Here is a 22,424-nt window from a genome sequence, read left to right on the forward strand (position 1 = left end):
CTGTGCTTAGCAGATTCCTCCGACACTTTGGAGAAGTTTTTTTGGGAGCAGGGTACAGGGGGGCTGCAGTGGGGATGAGGGAAAAGGAGAGATCCACTGATGTGAGCTGTCGCCTGCTGCAAACAACCCACCAAATATCGTGAGTGTGCATCATAGAACAGCAAACCATAATATACAGAAGCATTTCTTGAATCTGTGCCCTCAGGAGACATTTCATACAGAATCCACCTTCCAACAAACCTGGTAGATTTCCTTTGGAACAGGTAAGTAATATTCTCTCTTGCGGGAAGTTTTGTAATTGGTAGTTGTCCTTTATGCAGCTTTGGGGAAATGGCACTGTGGGGATGGGGGTGGGGTTAAGGAGGGGACTAATAGATAGAATTGTATTCACAGGGTGTATTTGTGTGCATACAGGTGTGTGCATAGGTATATCATAGTTGGGATTGTGGTAGATGGAGTAGCTATGTTACGTTTTGAAATCCATTGTTGTGTGCAATGTACTGGAAGAAAGGGGGGAAATGGTTGTGTTCTCAAAAGCTGATTTCATCTGTGCTACATCTGAAACAGCAGGTGGGAGTAGGGTTTTTTGTGTGTGTGCTGTTGTCTGCCAACAGCCAATCAAGTGTCTAAGGCCGAGTGCTGATGCTTCATTTCAGTGCTGGACAAAGGTAAGTGAGTGGTGGAGACAGGTTGGCATTTTTATGCTATTGTTTGGATGTTGTAACAAGTACTATGTAATGCAAAGCAATCAGAAACAGCAGCCAATAAAATAAAATCTGCAATAAAAGCAAAGCACATCCCAAGGGCAGAAATCTCTCAAACCAAAAACACACTGCAAACAAGACAAGGGGCCCAATGGATCTTCATAGGAAGGATATTTAACAGTCCTGCTCCTACCACTGAAAAGACACAGGTACCAGCTCTCACATGGCAGTAGGACCATGAGCATGCCAGTCTTAAGTGGTTGGCAGGCTCATGGGGGTGGGATGTGATGGTGTTGTAGGCTAAACCTAATTTTGTGCATGTGCCACAGTCAGCAGACCAGATACCCAAAGCCAGCTACTTGGTTGCATACACAGATTTTTTTTTAAATTAAATTTTTGATTCATATTCTGAGAAGACTTCCAGTTTATATATCTGGAACATATTTTCAACAAAATAAGCATTTGCTCTTGATAAAACGCTTGACGGCTATGAACTGCATGACCAGACCACCCAGCCAAGCAGCCTTTTGTTGGGTGAGTATTTTCTCTATTTGGATCATTCTCTTGATTGCTTCTTGCATATGATTTATGTGGTTGCTGACTCCCACTCAGATCTAAATCTTGAAGTTGTTCTTGGATGGGCTTAATTGGAGAGGGGGTTGATTTTCTAAGTGGTTCTCTACTGTGGGGGTAGATGGGTGGGAGATATCAAATATCATTTCCTAGAGGACAGTATGGTAATACACATTAGAATAAATGCACCAACACTACAAACAAGTAGAGACTTCTCAGAAAACAGACTAGCTTCTTTTGAATGATCCCCAACAAAACTTGTACATAAAAAGATGATTACAAATGATCCAGTCATCTATCTCAGGGAGAACCTGTGGCCCTCCAGAGGTTACTGGACTACCTCCCATTATCTCTAACTATTGTTCATGCTGGCTAGGATTGACTGGAGTTGGGAGTCCAACAACATCTGGAGGTCCATAGGTTCTGGGTTCCTAGCATATCTCCCATTATCTTGTCTACGGCCCTCAATAAATCCCTCTTCCTCATAATTAGCTTCAGGTTCCTGGGCTGCAATCCTAACCCCACATACCTTGAAGTGGTGTGAATACAATGGGATTCACTTCTCAGTACGTTAGCTATATTAGGATGGAAGCCTGTCTGCAAAAATGTGAATAATGAAAAGGCTTTTGTGCAGAAAAGTTACCTCAGCAACAATATAATCAGAAGTGGCCAACTCCCTGCCAAGAGCCACATTCTCATGGAATTTTTTTTAAAGCTGCTTTCTGGGGCGATGAGTATAACTGGAGCCCTCCACCCCATGCCCATCACTCCTGCTTACTTACCTGCATGAAATTAGGCCAAAAGTCCTATTCACTACTAAGGCCTCAGGTTCAGGTTGCCCACATTACAATAGAAATATTCAGCCACTTTGTTAAGTCATTGACCAAAATACCACCTGGACTTTATGACCCAAGAGTCAGTGACATTACCCTGTAGCATATATCGCAAAGCAAACCCATGCAGCAGACTTCCAATGTTAGGAGTTTCTCCCCGATTGAAAAACAGCTACGGAATACTCCTAGATTGGACAGAGAAACTATTTCCCCTACAGACAGTTGGAAGACTGTTATGGTCCTGAGATATAGACCAAACTAACATATGCAATGGGAAATTCTTGAAAAGGTGCAATGCTGTGCAATGTCCATGGAGGTGTTGTTGGCATGAGCTACTTTCCCAAACGGTTCTGGTGATTTTGACCACATAAACTGCGAGAGGCGTACAGTTGCTTGTGTCTTTGGATGTTATGATGACATCATGCTTGCTGTTTTTTACATTGTCATCAATACTAAGAGGCTGAAATATTTCTAGGGTACAAGGCACCAAATCAGCAAAGATGAAATATCTGAGCAGCTGTACACCCAAGGATACTCTGTGAACTCAGCACGACAGATCATGTAAGTGGCATTGTTGCTCGTACAAGTCTTAGCAGAGTCAGTTGGAAATTCCACCCTATAATTGCCTTCACACTGTAATTGTCTCACAGTGTTTTCCTTATGCCATTGTAAATGACCTTGTCAAAAAGGGCAATATTAATTTGCAAAGAGGGAATGAGAGTTTATATTGAAAAGTCACAGCTCTTACAAGCAGTGCATTATTTATTTTATTAATTTGCTCTTTTTTACATTATGGGAAACATTAATCTATTTACATTTTTTTTTCTTGTCCACACACCAGATAAGTAGATAATCTTATGAAAACCCAATTCATAAAACCACACAATGCTCTCCATCTCTCCATCTAGAGGCTTTGCAAGTTGTACCACTTTTTTTCCCAAATCGAAAACATACTGATGATTATCATGATTGGGAATGCAGATAGAATGCACATATGTCAGTGATTTACATTCTGGTTTAAATATGCATTATAAATTAGGGAAAAAATCAAACAGTAAGTTCACAAATACAAAGTTTAAATTAAAGTGATAGTGCACACCAAAACCCTAATGGAGCACCCAATAAATAAACTGAAATATATTACAAATAACTTATTACCATTTTCCTTTTCACTATTAAAATGTTTAATCCATTTTCTCATTGGTCATTACAAAAAGATTAACAGTATTTTATGGAAACATCTGCAAAAAAATATAATAAATACTTTTCAACTTTTGATGTAGGAAGCCATTTTTGTTCATATCCAAGCAGCCACAATACGCCCAACAATCTTGTAATTTAAAACCAAAGAAATTCTGGGAAGAACAGTTTCCCCACAGATTTGGACTTAAAAAACAAAAAGAAAGCCAGCATGTCCAAATAAAATTAGAACAGGAAGCACTGATCCGGACAAAATTAAGCACTTTTAAATTCCATTAATTTCAGTGGCAGAAATTTGAAAACATGCTTAATTTTCCCATTGAAATGAATGGGACTTGAAAATGCTTAACATTGGCTGGATTGTGTCCTAACAGCATAATCCTATTATGCAGGTCTGAGAAACCTTTGCTCTCCCTTCCCAGGTGTTGCTTAACCACAACTCCCATCAGCCCCAGCAAGCATGGCCAATAGCCAAGGATAATGGGAGTTGTAGTTCAGGAACACCTAGAAGGCCAAAGGTTCTCCACACCTGCTATAACATCTACCCAAAAGTAAAACCCTATTGAGCTTAATGGGACATACTTTGTAGTAAGGATTCTGCATAGGATTGCATTGTAAATGTTATCACTGTACATTAACTTTTTTCTTCTTCTGATTTATGGTGCTCTGTAATCAACGTGTGGCAACCATAGCAAATATAACTTCACTTTCTAACAGGTAGCCTGATCATCGACTTGAAATACATTGTCAGGATTGGGTTACTGCCCACTGTGCTCTCACACACTCACAACATCCTCATGTTCTATGCAAGCATTCAGAATTTGGATGCCAGCTGAGTTTTGCTGAAAAACTAGGTAGAAGTTATTTTTCCATCCACACATAGAACCCATATAATTTGAACGACCAGGCATCATGCTAACAGATTCTTTTATATTTCATACCAAAATTATGATGTATAAATACAACCATTCTAGAATAAAAAGTTCTGGCACTGATCCTCAACATATTTACCTAGGTGTAAACCCAAGGAAAATAATTGGATTTTACTAGAAAGTTCTGAGTGTATGTTCATAGCAGATGAAAAAACCAGATTTATTGCATCGTTTTAATTAGAATTATTTTCAAGCTGCTTGTCAACCAGTCTTAATTCCTGTTTCATGGGTTCAAATAAACAGAAATGTCACTGTGAAAATGGCCTTTTGTTTGGGTGCTGTTGTGTGTACATGTTCATACAAAGAGTCCTCAAACCTTTTAAACAGAGAGCATGGCCATATATTTAAAGGTGGCAATTGGCACTATGTAGACTGAAACAGTGTGTGAGCCTTCATTGCTACTATAGTTTTAGAGAAAAGTGTTGTTCAGATAAAATAAAATTTATCCTAGCAAATACAATGTGATTGAAATCCGTGCAAGTCAGACTTTCCACGATCGGTTCCTGTGATGAGTTACACTGGATTTTTTTATCATACTGTTTAAAGTCTTTAAAATATTGAATTATTAGCCCTTTACTTGTAAAATATAGCAGTGATATTTTGTGCCCTGTTTATAAACATATAGCTTGGATATATCAATGGCTTTGAGAGGTAGCAAATTCTCTAGTGGCTTTATAAATGTTTTATGAAAGTTTTCCTTGCCAGAACCTATTACCTCTCCCAAATTCTTGAATAAAATTAAAGCACTGTGTAATGTGACACGTCCTGATAGGATCATGTATATTTTCAAAAAACTTTTTTTCCAATGCAAATTCTGATGTTTTGAAATGTGAACTATACAGTTATGTCAACCATGCAGTCAAGGATTCCACAGTTGGATTGTGTTAACAGTAAGGGCACTGAAAGCCAACTCTGGTAAGATGCAGAGTACAGATTATCAAGTCAATTGGGGTACTTTGTTACCATACCATCTCTTATTTGCAGAATGCAGAACTCTCCTGGTTTTGTGACAAGTGAGGGCCACTAACGGTCATGTTCAGTTTGGGTGCCAAGGAAGATGCTCCAAAGACCAAATGGGCCAGGATTCTTAGTGTGGCACGTGGTAGAGCACTATGTACAGGCTAGATCCATGTTCTACTGACTTGAGTCAATAGATTTGAACACACCAGCTCCACAAGGGCATAATCTGCTAGCTCTATAATGCCTTATGGCCAGGACTCATATCGTATCTGGTTTTCACCACTCCTCCTAGTAGGATATTGGATGCTAGCCTTAAAACATTGTGGTGCCTGGCAGGTCTTCATGCTCTCTGCCAGCATGTTGGTTGGTAGTGGCATGGTCACTGTTGTTCCCACTGCACCCTGGTCCTGTTTCTGGGAATTGCTTTCTAGCCTTGATTCCAAAGTGCCTACAATTAGGCGTGGATCACATTCTTAAAAGAATGCTCCACAGATAAAGAGATGTTCACCATCTGATGTGTTGCAACAATTCCTTGATTTTTCAGAATTTAAGTATTTTCTATTTGAAAGAAGAAACTGATGTAAGCAGTTTGATATGTAAGCAGTTTGATTCGTAGCATACAAATACAAATTTCATTTACAGCAGTGTTTTCAGCTTTGGGCCCCCAGGTGCTGTTAGACTGTAATGCCCATCATCCCTGACCATTGGGCTAAGCTAAATGGGGATTATGAGAGTTGTAGCCCAACACAATCTGGGGACCAAAGGTTAAAGAACACTGATTTACAGCATTTCAACAGCAAATGTCTGTGTGCAAGATCTGAAAGTCTTGACAAGGCTTGGACATCAACAAAGCCAAGGCTATTTTTGCTCCCCTTTTATAACCTGATATATTTCACATATTACCATAGGAATTGGCAATATAGTACAATCATGAAAAATCTTACTAGTTAGTTAGACAATATGATTCTAATATTTCTTTAATTTAACCTCCACCCATCTTTGCATCCAAGTTTCCCTTTTATTGCCTTAAAAAAACCCCAGATTATTTCCTTGGAAGATTGATTTTACAGTCTTCTGCTGATCAAAAAAGGATTCTAAAGCAACATTGAGGAAATAAAAATGTGGCAGTTTGTGCAGCTGCAGGTCTTTTACATTTCATCTGAAAGGTTAACTTCAACTTTTACTGCAGGACACCTACCTCTCCAGCTCCTTCCGATCAGTCAGGCAAGAAGGTATGATTTCTTAGGAATGAAATAGTGCGTGCCATCTTTTTAAAATAATAATAATAATAATAATAATAATAATAATAATAATAATGGTCATAGCAAGAAGGGATTCTGAGCTAGATTTGCTTTCATCATTAATTAGGAAGACAACAGAATCCTAAAGGTTTACCCTGCAATACTGAATTTCCAAAATACTGTATAATTGAATATTGCTGTACACTAGATAACAGACTACCTTTAAGGACCAAGAATGAATTAATTTGTGTATCTACTGTACAGAGGTGTGTGCATGTATGCTTGTTGTGTATGTGTGTGACTTCAACTGTGTGCCTGTGGGATTCTTTACATGAGGCAAGGTGGTAGCATCAGTACATGTGACAAAGCGTTAGGCTGACATGGGCAAACCTTTAGAAAGCAAGGGGAATTAGCGAAAAATCTCTTGGAGGATTGACAACTACGCCACAGAAGTGTTACTTCATTGGGAGAGAAGAGAGAGATAAAGGGAGAGGGGGATACAAATACTTATTGGTGTCTCTGAGCATGGACCTAGGAGGGCAGATGATACAAGAGATGTTTCTTGCCATTAAGAGTCCTCTTGGTTGGATCCCTTCATAGCCTGGTCTGGGCTTCGGGGATGTAAATCTCAATGCTTTCGGCGCTTTCAGTGGCTGAGTTCTGACGGACAGACGCAGCTCGTTTGGCAGCCATCAGCCGTTTCCGGGCCTCCTGACGCTGTGAACTCTCCAAAGAGCGTTCCCGTATGAGTGGCACCTGACCTTTCGATGGCTTCTTTGGCACTGGAGGAGGGGCCCTTCTCTCCTGATCAAAGCAGAAGGTTAATGACATTATACAGCTTCTCAGGGGGGAAATGAAACAACAAAAAAAGAGGTGGGTGTGGAAAAAAACAAACAAACTAAGATAGGTCAGTAGTTAGAACACACTCTTTTTTTTACCTAAAGTTTGTTAGTTCTTATCTGCATTTCCTCTTCTTCATTGAACTGACTTTTTATTGAAAGAATAACATAATCTTAAGGCAAAATAGGGAGGAACTGAGAGCAGTGCTTCATGGGTACAGTGCGTCAGCTACACACACTTGGTGCTGAAGCTCCCATCGCTAAACATTGTGTGTGGTTCCCTCTGGGAAATCTAGACTCCTCTTCCTGGTACCAGAGACTAGAAAGGAGAGCATCTTAAGCAGAACTTGGTAACACTGCTTAAAGCAATACAATGCCATAAATCTTAAGATACTAGATGCAATTTATGTCACTCAACAATTAATGAAAGAGTCTTGGGATTTCTTAATAAAATTATCATATTAGAATAGTGTGTAATAGGTATGAAAAGACACAAATAATGAGGTCCCCTCTCCCCCTTTATATACAATAAACATACACAAGACTAAATGGGCTTACAACACTGAGGACTTATGGATATATTTCACACAATCATATGAACTAGCAGCCTGATATTAGTTATCACAGCAAGAATTTTTAAAAAGGAAAAAAAAGAGAGAGCATGTGCTTAGTGGAAGCTGACCCTGGTAACATGATACACTCTTTGGGTATTGCTATAAAAGTGCTTCTGAAAGTGTAGCATTGTGCTGAATTAGCACCATAAGTAAACAATTTAATTACAAACTCAAGAGTTAGTGGGGATTACTTAAAAGGTATTCTGAAAGCATACATTAGTCATTACTTTGGCATCCAAACAAGGTTAACAAGGAAAAAAAGGTGTATATATACACATGCTATATATACATATATACACACATATATATATATAAATTCAGAGATGGATATTTTCAAAGAAAAATGTATGTTACATCTAAACTTGCAGGGCTCTGCAATACAAAGTGCACGTCCGCAGCCCCTAATTTTTAAAGTGCATGGCCTTCCATCTGGTTCATGCTTTCTTAAAGAAGGGGTTATTCATTCCATTACACTACATGAAGTTCATCCTAGCTTCTAACTTTACCATTGTTGATCAAAACAGCTTCAGTTGCTTGCGTTGTAAGGTCATTTTAATGGAACTTAATTTGTTCAGAACATTCTATTTGTTTGGCATGCAAAAACTGATCTATGTTCTTTACCCAAGCTTAGGAAGTGGATGAAGGATAACAAGCACAAATACAAAATGAACTCACAAGTGTTGCCCATCTGTCTTTTAAATGCAGAAAATGAACCACTGTTTTAATTTAAGATCCTAAGCATTAACCTGCCAACACCTATGCTTACTGTGCACCACAGAACCTCCCCCTGCCCCCATTACAGGTTGTAGAAACAGCCTCCTTTTAGGGAGCTTAACATTAAAATAATCATTTTCTTAATACTGTCAATAAATACCTTTTGCCTAATGTGTTATTTTGGCATCTAATGACAAGTATTTGGTGTGGTAGGAACACTAAGCCACCTCAAGCTCAATGGGGCTTCTGAGTTGATGTCTCAATGGTTGTCCTGTAAGGAACTCATAGAGGCAATTGTTTGCCTCTATCTTAGCCTATGAAAGAAATAACCACTTGCAGTTAATACTATCATTTCGATGAGTAACTGTACTTTGGGGAGTTTTTGAAGGGTTCTCTTCAAAAACCTGACTTTCCCCCAATGAATTTATCAAAACCAGCTAGCATCTTTCTTTCTCCTATTCAGCATCTGTAAGGGTTCAGCATTATTTGTCTTAAAAACGCAGCATGATGTTAGCCAACCACAAAAAAGCAGAAAGGTTCCTGCATGGGGTGTAAATATCTGAGCCTGCCTGTTATGTATATGGATAACATGCTCCTTCCCCCATTCTTTACTAATACTTGTTCCTAAAAACACAGATAAATGTTCATTTTAATATTGAGTTTCTGAGGGAAAATCCCAGTTCTGAGAGGAAAACGAAAATGTTTGCAGTGTTTATTTGATGGCAATTATGAATATCCTTCAAAAATAAGATGTGGACATATCTGAATGCTACACTAATGACACCAACTTTGTTTTCAAAAAGAAGACATATGATGAAGTAACTGCAGACAAAACTGGTGGGAGTCTAACTGAAGATAATTAAGAGCAGCTTCAAATGCCTTTTACAAATAAAGGGTGAGCAAATTGCCCTTCCTCTTCCAGAACTTGTTTAGAATGTGTGAAACTGAACCCCACTGCATTTTCTTGTACCAATGCAAATAGACAGTTGTGTGTTTTTTCTAGAAGAACCCACAGCTCCCAGTTCTGAATTCCTATTGCTGGTCATATACTTTTGAAAACAAAGTTTTGAACACATTGAAATAAGCTTCCCAATTGTTTCATATGTTTGCCTCTGCCTTGATTTTGTGGATAAGCTAATATTATTATGGCTATAAGGGCAACAGTGTATTAGATATTTTATTTAAATATTTCATTATTTTATGCCTTATTGTGGAAGAAAGTATTTTAGGAAAGAGATTCAGTTCTTTCCAAAATGTCGTTCCCTCCCCATTTTGGGCTTTGCGGGGTAAGAAGCAAAACTTGTTTCACACAGAAGTTCTTCTGTTTCTCAACTACCTCTGCCCACATCACTACTTCTGTTGTATCATCTGAATATTTCTATTTCATATGAACTAATTAAATCTGTTCCTCTTTCACTGATGCCAATGTGAATTTGATGGGACGATGCCCAGCTTTTAAGTGCTTCTAGTGCATGGCAACAATAGATTTTTGACCAATGTCTGCTCCTGACACAAATACTGAAAACAAACGAATAAAAACAAAGTGCCAAAGCACAGTAAAAAAATAAAGCCCAACTTGTTCTAGGAAACACAGCAGAACCTTCATTTACCATTCTGTTTAATGTTTTGGAACTAGATTGAGTTGAATTAAGTAGGTAAGGTGAACCCAGTTATGAGGTCTCCCTCGAGGTAAACAAACTAGATCAATGACATGAGAGGTTTACCATGTAACTTTTATGATGGTCCACTTTGAGAATACCCATACATTTATCCCTGGGAATGGGAACTGGTTATAAAGCCAGCGATGATTACAGAACTTCCCTAGTTTACTTGCTGACACATTTCAGAGTGCATTAGTAAACAGAAGTCTTAGGCTAGGCAGTACTACGTACTGTCCATAGTATTTATTTAAAATTTAAGAATCAGTATATGAGGCAGTTCCTTCCAACAATTGATTATCTAATATAATTATACGTTAAGTATAATAAGACAAATGAGCACATTCCCGTTATTCAATTCACAGAAACAAGTTTGCCTTAAAAATATGCCTGAAACATATTACAGAAAATATCTCAGGTGATTATTATGTAAACATTGTTTTTCTTTTACAATGAGATTAATCTGATATGAGCTCCATTTCATGTTTTTAACATCACTGACGTATGCAGAGGCCTATTTAATCTGTCCAGTATTTGTGCAGGGCTTTAAATGAAGCATACAAAATCGACAATGTTCTACCTTCTTGTCATGTGGATCCATCTGTTTCCAATTATTGGCCTTTAACTGATGAAGTTCATCAAATTTCATACTAATATTTTCTATGGACAACTGCAGCATATCCCAAAACCCTGCTAAATCCTGGGAGGCTGGTCTCGGATGAGCATTGGGATTCTGTGCAACAGAAAAGAAGAAAGAAAGCATGAAAGAAAATATTTTGTTCAATTTGGGGGGTGGGGAAAAACTTGAAAGAGTCCATTGGTGTATGACTTTTTATATTTGTCTAATGACTCTGAGGGACGCGGGTGGCGCTGTGGGTAAAAGCCTCAGTGCCTAGGGCTTGCCGATCGAAAGGTCGGCGGTTCGAATCCCCGTGGCGGGGTGCGCTCCCATTGTTCGGTCCCAGCGCCTGCCAACCTAGCAGTTCGAAAGCACTCCTGGGTGCAAGTAGATAAATAGGGACCGCTTACTAGCGGGAAGGTAAACGGCGTTTCCGTGTGCGGTTCTGGCTCGCCAGAGCAGCGATGTCACGCTGGCCACGTGACCCGGAAGTGTCTGCGGACAGCGCTGGCTCCCGGCCTATAGAGTGAGATGAGCGCACAACCCTAGAGTCTGTCAAGACGGGCAGGGGTACCTTTACCTTTACTAATGACTCTGAGCTGCTATATCTGACTCACCTGGTTTAGTGAGATTGGCTAATTATGCTAACTAAACTGTAAATTTCAATGAGACAGCCACAGTGTTTAAAGTTTGTTAGGATTTCAAATTATCCTAGATGCAGTTTAGTAAAGAAGGCTTGTGAGTCACTCTGTCCTCAAAGTGAATTCTATAATGGAGGGTATTGTTTGATTTATAATAGTTATAGTTGTCTTTACTGTTTCACTAACAGTGTGATGGATATGCTTGCTGATTGTTACTGTATTTTTCACTCTATAGGATGCACCGGAGCAAAGGACGCACCTAGTTTTTAGAGGAGGAAAACAAGTAAAAAATATTCTGAATCAAATGTTGTATAAACTACCCCATCCTTCTGGCACACTGTAAATCTAGCAGAGTAAGAGCTGTTTACACGCGTGCAAGCAGCTCTCCCTTTGCTTGAATTACAGCCCCGGCAAGCAGCCAGCCCCGGCTGAGCTTGTCGGGGCTTTATGGGGAAGCCGGGGGTTCCCCCAGCCAGCCCGGCCAGTGTCGGGGCTGAAGGGGGAAGCCAGGGGTTTCCCCATAAAGCCCCGGCAAGCGGCTCAGGGAACAGTGGGCGGGCTTCGGGTTCAGCAAAAGGGGACAGCCCTTTTGGCTTCTCCCTCTTCTGCCTTCAGGGACAGCCTTTCTAGCCTCTGCAGGACAGCGGGGTGAAGGCACCCTGCTGGCCTGCAGAGGCTTTGCGCAGCTAACCCCAAGCTAGAAGAGCGAGACGGAGTGCTCCACAGCGCTCCATCTCCCTGTTCTGGCTTTGGGCTTAGCCGCACAGCCTGCATTCGCTCTATAGGACGCACACACATTTCCCCTTAATTTTTGGAGGGGAAAAAGTGTGTCCTATAGAGCGAAAAATACAGTACCTGGGTTTTTGTAATCTACAGTCGTACCTTGGAAGTCAAACGGAATCTGTTCCAGAAGTCCATGACTTCCAAAATGTTCGGAAACCAAAGTGCAGCTTCTGATTTTGAAGTTCCTGCAGCCAATCGGAAGCCGTGGAAGCTCCGTTGGATGTTCAGTTTCCAAAAATGGTTCACAAACTGGAACAGTCACTTCTGGGTTTGCAGCGTTTGGGAACCAAAATGTTCAAGAACTAAGCTGTTCAAAAACCAAGGTATGACTGTATATGTAATGTTTCTGTATTTTTGCCCTAGCCTCATACCAAGAACAAACTTAGTTGCTCTCTAAGGTGCTACTGGACAATTTTTTTTTTAATTTTAAAAATATATTTCTATTGCCCTAGCCTCAGTCATGCATCACTAGCTCCTTTTTAAAATGACCCAGAAACTTCAGCTGTCACAGAATGCGGCTGCTTCTGTGCTATTTGGGGCCAGTTGGTTAAATCATATTACACCAAATCTCTACTAATTGTGCTACTTACAAGCATGTTTATAAAAAGCTGTTTTTTACCATTAAAGGTAGTACCTGCACCTGAAACAAACCTGTCTGTACTTTCAGATCAGCATCATAGGCCCTGCTCATTTGGTCCATCTTTAAGATCAATTTGACTGCCAGGTACTAGGGACGGGGCCTTCTCATCAGTTGCCCCTGCAACATCCTCCCAAGGGATGTACTGTTGGCCCATTCAGTTGTAGTGTTCAAAAAGACTTATAAAACCCCCATACTTCATTTGACTTTTCACTAATGTGATTTTTGTACATGCTCCCATGTTGGTGTTTTATTGTTCTACTGCTGTGATTCGGCAACGGTTTTGTATTTATTTATAATATATTGTTAATTGTGTCTGTGTCTCCACTTGCCAATATTATAACCATCTGTTAAGTTTGTCGTAAAAGGCTCTATCTGCACTATACATTTAAAGCATCGTCATATCACTTTAGATAGTCATGGATTGTGTTTTAATTGGCTAAAAATGGCAGCAGTGATGGTGAGAGAGTCTTGCTTAGGGAAGAATGTTCTGGTGGCAATGGAGACTAGGTAGAGAACCATGGCGCCTGGTCTCAGGCACCATGATGGGGGAGAAAATGGCTATGGCTTGCCTTAAGTAGACCTGCTTTGTTCCTTTTTATCTGTGTGCTGGCTGAGTAGGATTATTCAAAAAAAGAAATAATAATTCTATTTTCACTAGAGTTCAAAGCCAAAAAGGCTAACCAACTATCACCATTCTATCAAGGGACTTGGATTTTACATTCACATAGCAGTGTTCCCCTAACTCCTGACACAATTCAGTCACTTTATGTACTGCTGCAATTCATCTGCAGCCCAAACAGTACCATCAGGCTTTAAATGTAGATTTATCTTTTAGCCATGCTCTCAATCAAATGAATTTCTGTTGCATGGTATGTTGCATCATGTATATTGTCAACTGCTCACAGAAATGCTGTGAGACACAACTAATGTCACTTGGGAACACAGAGTAAAAGGTGTTCTTAACGCCACTTAAGAAAACTCTTGAGGGTGTAAAGTGGCAAATTTTATGGAAGGAAAATCTCGTGCTGTTGTTATTAAAGCGCATCCCTAGGTTTCATGGTAGCAAAGAAAAGCATGGCTGCAGAACACTGTGTAAGTTAAAAAGCCAATGATAACAACAAGAAAGCCATGCGCTCTGATCAAATTACACATAACAAGCTGTAGGGAACCCTTACATCTCTTTGTACATAGTGTCAATGTCTGGATCTAGTTAAGGTGGTGAAATGGGTGCCCGTAATACATGTTACATACCAGATTTTCTTCACACAGTTCTCTGAACTGATAAAATTTCTGAGCCATGAGAAGCTGTGCACTGCCAACTGCTGCTTGAATTTTACCTAGAACTTGAAAAGAAAAGAGAACATGAGAAAAAGCTGGTCACACCCCCACATTTAAGCGCTGGTTTAGTAGGGGTGGAACATGGGGAAATGCAGCTCTGGGACTTTTCTCAGCACAGAATCAATGGCGTCACTTTCTGGAGAGAACCAGGAGAGCTGATGGGACTCCTGCTCCGTGCTAGCAGCTTAAATCCTAATACTTCTTCGCAAGATTGTTTTTAATTTTTAATTATAACCTAAAGTTTGCATTTCAGCTGGCTGAGTATCTTTTGTTAAAGCTTGATGTCTCTTACAAGTCAAACTTAGAAGGCAGCACCACTAAACTAAATGGAGCTTATTCTCTGCTAACTGTGCATAGTATTGCTGCTATGCGGAACCTAATAAAAAGGGTTTTCATGCTATATACTGCTGCTCTTCAGGAAGTGGGTATATATAATGGATCAGCACAGCTGCTTGCATCTTTTGAACTCTGCTTGGATACACTGCTATGGATTTTCATTGGATAGGTGGCTACAGGGGCTGTCAGGATGAGCTCCTGAACTTCAAAGCGTATCAGTACACCACTGGGTTTGAAAGAAATCACAAAGACATCTGTACTTAGGGCTGAGAGGCCTGTGCAAGTATTCTAGGTGAACCCTTGAGACAGTGTATTTTGGGGATGTTCCACCACACCTTTGGTAAGAGGTAGATTGCAGTGGAAGAGAAAGAAGGCCCAGCAAAATTGCTGCAGATGCTGGGATGGAGTTAGAGGATTGCACTCTTAGGTTCAGCATAGCAGCAATACTATGCACAGTTAGCAGAGAATAAGCTCCATTTAATTTAGTGGTGCTGCCTTCTAAGTTCGACTTGTAAGAGACATCAAGCTTTAACAAAAGATACTCAGCCAGCTGAAATGCAAACTTTAGGTTATAATTAAAAATCAAAAACAATCTTGCGAAGAAGTATTAGGATCTAAGCTGCTAGCATGGAGCAGGAGCCCCGCACACAATTCAATAGATGGGCTTCAAGGCACCCTGTGAAATCAAGAGAGATCCAGGGCACAACCCTTTGACTGCATCAGCTACAGCTGTTTACGATGGCAAAATTTTAGGGGCTGCTTTTGCCCCAAAATATATACCCCACATTTTCTGGGTCTACACCCAGTGCGGCCTAACCCCAAGTCTCTAAGCTGAAATACGACACAGGGCTACAAATATAGAAAACTCTCGTATTCCCTTGCAATAGAACAAGAAAGAGCATAATACAGAGAGCAAAGCTAGGCTGTACTTTCAGTAAGCCTTTTAGTCAGACTAAATATGCAAGCATAAATCGAAAGCACATTCTTAGCCCAGTGTAGCAAAGATCAGGTGCTGGGGGACAATTTGAGTAAACACTGAATATTAAATGTGTGAAGCTTGAGTAGGGAGCTCTGTTACAGTCCTTCCTCAGGAACATGCAAGAAGAGACTGACCTTTTCAGTTTGCTCCCTCACTTTGGACAACTGTGAACTTCAAGATTTAAGTGGAATACATCCACTGTGCCACTCAGGGTATTCTACACACTACTATTATTGTTTGTAAGGCTTGCGTGTCTAATTCCCTGTGCACTGTGCTGAAAATGTACCCCTTGGTGTGTCTAGTCCTTTATTCATCCTAATGCGCAAACCACTCAACTGAAAAGAGCCTTCAATAGTGGGGAGGAGTTATTCTGAGAGCTTTCATGTGGTTCCCATTGTTATGAAAACTCTTCCCACTGCTTCTACTTCAGAACAGCTGCCTCAGCTGGAGCTGGGCCATCTGACACTTCACAAGGCATCTCAAGGACTGAAAGGCAGGATAACGGGGGAACTGGACGGAGGCTGTCTCTCAACTTTGCCTCCAGAGAGAGTTTTTGCATAAAACAAAAATTGCTCTGGTGTTCATACCGGTCAGACAAGTTGCTTGAGAATGCATTGTTTGGTGGTGCAGCGTTGGTTATACTTGACTGAACAATAACTGAATAATCTTGATTAGAATAATCTATTCCAAAACCATAGAGAGAGCAGGAGAAGAGAAAGAATGCCTTGATCAGTGACTGGTTTATGACAACATCCCAGCTGATTTTGAGATGAATGCTGAGGCTCTTCTTTACAGAGGAAGCTTCCTTATTACAGAGTTAGACCATTGGCCCAACTGGATGAGTGCTGTCTAAACTTGGAGTGGCTGATCTTCAAGCTTGAGGGATCTACTGTGCTTTCCCCTGGAACCCTGAGGTCTACCAGCTGAAGTCAAATGCAAAGTAGAAAAAAAAGGTGGATTTACACTTAGATAAAAGGCACAAGGTACCATTGAGTGCACGCTGCACCCAGTACCAGAACTGTTCTGCTTGCAGTCATCACACACACACAATCAGTTCCTGGTCACCCACTTCAGCAGCTCGATTTGGAAAAACAAACCCACCCCAAACAACCGTACTTGTTGCTGTTGTTAAACAACTGGGAGTCAGAAATTATTGGCAATCCTACTACAAACGTACTGCTTTATTTATCCATCCATCCAGGCTATATCCCACTCTTCCTCCAAATGAAGCCCAGGGAGCCATTTAGGAATTGCCTGCTGAGACAACAGGCAAACCCCCATGGGCCATTAAGAAACCAAACACCTCCATATTTCTCCTGGGGTATACAATTTTAATTGTCAGCATATCTGGGTGTCTGTAACCCTATCAGGTCCCATCACAGATGTTCCATGCCCAGATCACTATCATTCCACCCATCAAAGAAAACAGAACCTAGGCTCTGTGCGTTGAAGGATGGTCTGGAAGAGAGAACAACTGGAACATGGTTGAAGTTATTTCCCATGCAATCACCTGGCCATCTCCCACAGCCGTATCTCCCTCTCCTCTCCTCTCCATTACTAAAATGGCTACTCACAGATTCGGCCATCTCTCCATCCTCTCTTAAAATAAGTCTTTTGCACCAGTAGGGGACAGGAATAAAGTCCTAATTGGGCTGTGTGTTAAGGAACCACCCAACAGGCAAGAGCTAAGAGTAATCATGGGAGAGAAATGGAAGCTGCTGTGCATAGTGGAAGGTGCAAATCTTGCAAGATTCAAGTAATTTAAGAGGACTTAATTAGCTTGGGTTGTGCTTGGTCAAAAAAGGGTATCAGGGTAAACCAAAAGAAGCAGGAAGAGAGCAGTATTACTAATCAACATATAAAAGCTGGTGTATAAAAATATAATGCACTACTACTGTTAAAAAATTAAATGGCAACAAGTGTGAATTAAGTACAAAGTTAATGTATTAGTTGCTATAAATATGTTAAATAGATATGACATGCAAAAACAAAAGTATACAAAGCTCCACTCCTAAGTAGGTAGCAAAGTTGCAGCAAATTTCTACGCTAGCTAGCTAACTAATCTGTGATCTCTCTAGCTAGAGGACACCAGGTGAGCAATCAGAAATGTACCAATTAGATGGTATCCTTAATTCATTTGTAGGGCAGGAGATGAAAGAAAAATGTATACCTATTAAAAAATGCCCCACCTACAGGCAACTTAAGCAAAGAGGCAGGCTTCCATGTTGGAAGTATACTAGTGTGAAGTTCTCCTTTCCAGTCCAACAGTATGGCTGTGTGTACACCTTTACACAAAGCTGAAATCCTGACAATCAGCTGCTCAGGATGCTACTTTCAACTCTCTTTCTCTCCTGCTCCCCCTTCTGTACCATACAGACGATTAGAATGATTTCGGCTTTTAAATGTGTGTGCAGCTCCTTTCACTCTGTGTGCATGCCCTTGTATCAAGAACAGATCCCTTCTTTTAATTCAGTCATTTGCAAAGGTTCACACTGTTGCATGCACACAAATCCCAGGCGGTAGATTTGTGTTCATGAACAGATGTTGCAGTTTTGATCTTAACAGAATGATCTGCGCTCAAATTGTTTGTGCAGAAAGACCTGGCTTTAATTTGCTTACTGCTCCTGTTACAGATAAGTGAATTTGGAGGAAACCAGCAAATTTTAATATAATACAATTTGTGCATAATTAGCTAAAGAAATATCTCCTGCTGTTACTGACTCAGCCTGAAGCCACTGACAGTCTAGCTTGTTTTTATGTGCAGCAGCAAATTGCATTCCTAACTAGAAACATTCAGTCCCATCTGACAGTGTCATTTTCAGTTAGATAATACCAAACGTGTCTATGTAACATACAAGCCTCTGTCAAGCAGCCCTGACTGAGCCTTCTCCTCCAGACAGCTGTTCTGTACAAGGGAGCATTGTCTGAGGAACGCTTGTATCATCTTACTTTAAGGAGCGGGGGAGCAACTGTTCTCTCAGCTGCCAGGATGTTGAGGAAACTTCAGCCTCTGCAGTTTTCTCATTAGTTTATTATCTGACCAGTTAAACCTGCAGACATTCTGAAGCTGTGAAAATCATTTGTGGGTCCACTAACAACTCTCTCCACAACTTCAGCAAAATTTGTATGGCAGTTGCACATGCTGCTAAAGTTTAAAGCAACAGACATTTCAGCTGTCAGTGCTGGGCTTTGGCATAAACTCTTATTTGGCTCCCTTGGTTAAGAAACAGCTGTCCTTTCAAAACGATGTGCTTCTGGCAAGCAACTGTAATCCTGCAGGTTCCTTGAGAAAGGAATTGGTTACCATAATAATAAGCAGATAGGGAGTTGAAATGGTGAGCTGTATGGCCTGGGGCTAGAGTATCTCAAGGACTACTACTTCTCATATGAACCTGGGGCAGTGTATAATTACAGTGGTACCTTGGTTCCTGAATGGCTTAGTTGTTGAACAAACCGGATCCCGAATGCCGCAAACCTGGAAGTGTTCCGGTTTGTAAACGCTTTTCGGAAGCCAAATGTCTGACACTGCTTCTGGTTAAGTGCAGGAAGCTCCTGCAGCCAATCAGAAGCCACAACTTGATTTTCGGACTGTTTCAAGAGTTGAACAGACTCCTGGAATGGATTAAGTTCGAGAACCAAGGTACCACTGTATACCAATTCAGACTATTGTTCCATCAAGCTCAGCATTCTCTACACTGTTTGGAAGCAGCTCTTCAATGTCTATCCAGCTCCATGGTCTATGCCAGTTGTAGCCAAGGTACCTGGCAGATGCTGTTGGATCCCAGCTCCCATGAGCTTCAGCCAGCATGGCTATTGGTCAGCAAGGACGACCAGCAACATCTTGTGAGGGTACCACATTGCTATCATCGCTAATGTACACTGACTGTCAGTGGCTCTCTGGGGTATGAGCCTGCCCCTACTGGAACTTCTGCTATTGTGGTGTTATTTGCCACTTCATTAGCATGCCAAATACGGGATAGAATGGGACAGAAATTTTAAACCATCATCTAGAGCGACTCTTCTTCATGTGTCTCTGTCAATGCATATTAGGTGACTGAGAACTGGGCATTCATAGCAGTGATGGGCACAGGTGTTGGGTTTTTATTTGCTGGCTGGTTTAAATGTTCACAAGTCTACACACACACACACACACACACACACACACACACACACACAGTATTTGAAGACATTGTTCTATATTTTCCACCTACTTAGAGGCAACCAGTCCCAATGTTGTATTTCATAACCATCATAATATAATTTTAGGGGGACTTTCTCCAATTTATATATGGTCTTCTTGACAAGACTGCAAGTCTTGGAGTGCTGCAACAACCTAGATGAATCCTCAGATTATTTGCATTATTAGTTACAGATGTGAAATCAGAAGATATACGAAGCTGATGCCCAGTTGTTTTCAGCAGCCATAAGGAATATCTGGGAATTAAAAGGTTTTGACATTCAAAACATTAGACCAGGGATGTGAATGTTCTGTCCTCCAGATGTTTTCCAACTATAACTCTCATAATCCCTGGCCATTGGCTGACTGGGGCTGGTGGGAGCTGGAGTCCAGCAACAACTTAGAGGGCCACATGTTCTTTACCCCTATGGTAGACTTAGATGGGGGGAAATGGCAGAATACATGTCTCTTTGTATATCGGTATTTGAACTACTTACTTTCTTCAGGCAGGTGATTTTCTTGTTCTTCTCTCTCCATCTGTAGGCACCAACCTTCCATACGCTCTCTCTCTGCTTGAAGAAGCTTCAAGAACCAGTGTCCATCTCTGTGACACACTGACCTTTGAACAGCTTCAATTGGATCTTCCGTTATAGAGTCAATCCAGGGATCCGGAGGAGGTAAAATGGAAGGATCAAAATCTCCATCAAAGTCATCGTCCACTGCACACGCGTGATAATGGTTTCCAGAGCCCTGTATGCTTACAGTGGAAGTGCTGGCATCTCGAGAGTACTGTCTTGATATTTGCCCAGGATAACTATCTTCTTGAGGGTCCATAGACATTTCAAAGTTCTCATGGAAATCCATGTCTGCTTGAACGGCTGCTGTAACACTGTTGGACCTCGTGAACCTGCGGAAACTGAACAACACCATATAAAAAGCTGTGGGAGAAATTCAACATGGAGCTGTTACAAATGTTCCATCACTGCAAACATTTCTGCTTGCCTGATGAAACAATTGCCCCCTTTCTCCCCCTGTGCACTGTTTTGGTGGTCTCTCCCAATGCCCCCCCCCCAGCCAACTGGGGACTGAAAGGGGGAGAGGGGTAAGCCCTACTGCGCTAGCAGAAACTTTTTGAGGTCTTCCACTAATGCCATCAGTTAGTTGAATCTGGACCTTAGACAACATAGATAAAAACAGGTGAGAATACAGAACAATGTTAAAATTCTTTATATTCACATGTAGATTTGCCGGATTTAGCAAAGAAATGCACTGCTTTTTTGAATCAATATCTCATCAGATTTGCAGGCTGACTTAATTTTGTGAAAGTTTTTGAACAGACAGGTACATAGCTCCTTTTTATAATCCCGCACATTTGTTTCATTGGTTAATAATGGCAGTACATGTAACTAAGGGCATTTCTACATGGCAGTTTATTGTGGACTTGGTGTTGTTGATGCATGCAACTTTTCTGCAGTGCCTACACAATATCATGCTCATCAAAATGCCATCTCACATCTTTGCTCCCCATTTAAGTTGCATCTATCATTCCCGTGTTAGTTTTTTATTTGTACATGTTGGATTTTTCACGGAAATGGCAAATCCGGATTAAACAGGGAACAAAGATATGGGATAGTGTTTTAATGAACATGATGTGTCAACACAGCAAAAGTCCTGCATTCATGAGCAGCACTGAGCCCGCAATAAACTCTCGTGTGGAAGTACCGTAAGTTTGAGTCTGGTCACATTGATGTTCCTCCTGGACCTCCCAGCATATCAGATGATACTCCTCTTAGCAGCTTGTGTGTGTGGGATTTTATCAGAGTTTAAACACCTTTTGCCAGGATAAAACATGGATCTTCTACCTTCCTCCACACTTTAACTCTCTGTTTGGTTTCTCCTGAAGTCGGCCAAGAATTGGAGTACTGACCTGCTTCCCCACATGAATGCTCTGCCATTGTTAGTGCAGCTTGACAGCTGTGAAGATTACACACCCCACCCCACTGTGCAGAAGGCCTCCTCAGTCAATAGCTCCCTGTCTATGGATACACTTCCCCCCAGAGTAGTCTTCTCCAGCCTGGTGCCTTCCAGATCTCTTGAGACTACCAACTCCCATCAGCCCTAGCTGGCGGGCATCAGGTTGCTGAAGGCTTCCCATGGCTCCAACACTGTTCCGCTATAGGTGCCAGCTGAAGCCCCACCTTTTTCAACAGGCATTTTGATGCTGGGGGGGGGGCTGCCTAAATCCCAGGTGTTGACAAATTGCTTTCATTTTATTACCATTGATAGTTTTTATTGCTTTACTGTCTATGGTTTTTATATATTTATTGTTGTAACCTACCCTGAGGTCCTAGGATGAAGGGCAGGGTATAAGTTCTAAAAATAAATAAAGTATTCTGACTTTACTGACAGCCCAAGTGTTAGATTTGTGTGTGTGGCATCTTTCACAGAACATTCTCTGTTTGCTGTGATTTGTTTGGTTCTGGGCACAGAAGAAACACTAGCACCTCTGCTCATTTTCATTTTTCATTTGAAGACTGAAGTTAACCAAAGGCCGAAATAGCTCTTATTTCAGTGAAGTGCAATAGTAGATAGAATGTTTTCATCCCTTTGCCCTTATTTAAATCACATATTCAAAAGGGGAAG

The 22,424-nt window shown here is 40.9% G+C and overlaps 1 protein-coding gene and 1 long non-coding RNA gene across 9 annotated transcripts in view; one reads left to right on the forward strand and one right to left on the reverse strand.

The window, feature by feature from the left end:
- Positions 1-300: 300 nt before the first annotated feature.
- On the forward strand, positions 301-22,189 carry LOC114600718 (uncharacterized). Its single transcript, XR_013393953.1, has 3 exons — positions 301-1,238; positions 2,586-2,671; positions 20,288-22,189. It is a non-coding gene; the product is annotated as an uncharacterized LOC114600718 (long non-coding RNA).
- Positions 2,862-22,424, reverse strand: part of DLGAP1 (DLG associated protein 1) — a 288,905-nt gene continuing 269,342 nt past the window's right edge. For 6 of the 8 annotated variants that reach the window (XM_028737276.2, XM_028737273.2, XM_028737275.2 and 3 more), the window contains 4 exons: positions 20,279-20,697; positions 14,203-14,294; positions 10,849-11,001; positions 2,862-7,247 (listed from right to left, as the gene is read on the reverse strand). In XM_028737276.2, coding sequence (XP_028593109.2) covers positions 7,038-7,247; positions 10,849-11,001; positions 14,203-14,294; positions 20,279-20,697 — 874 coding nt within the window. In that variant the 3' untranslated portion in view covers positions 2,862-7,037. Of the gene's footprint in view, positions 7,248-7,296; positions 11,002-14,202; positions 14,295-20,278; positions 20,698-22,424 lie in introns of those variants that run through there. The other 2 variants (XM_028737278.2, XM_077933119.1) reach the window with 2 other exon arrangements.

This window comes from Podarcis muralis, chromosome 8 (genome assembly GCF_964188315.1).
Source record: "Podarcis muralis chromosome 8, rPodMur119.hap1.1, whole genome shotgun sequence".
Classification (NCBI taxonomy): domain Eukaryota; kingdom Metazoa; phylum Chordata; class Lepidosauria; order Squamata; family Lacertidae; genus Podarcis; species Podarcis muralis.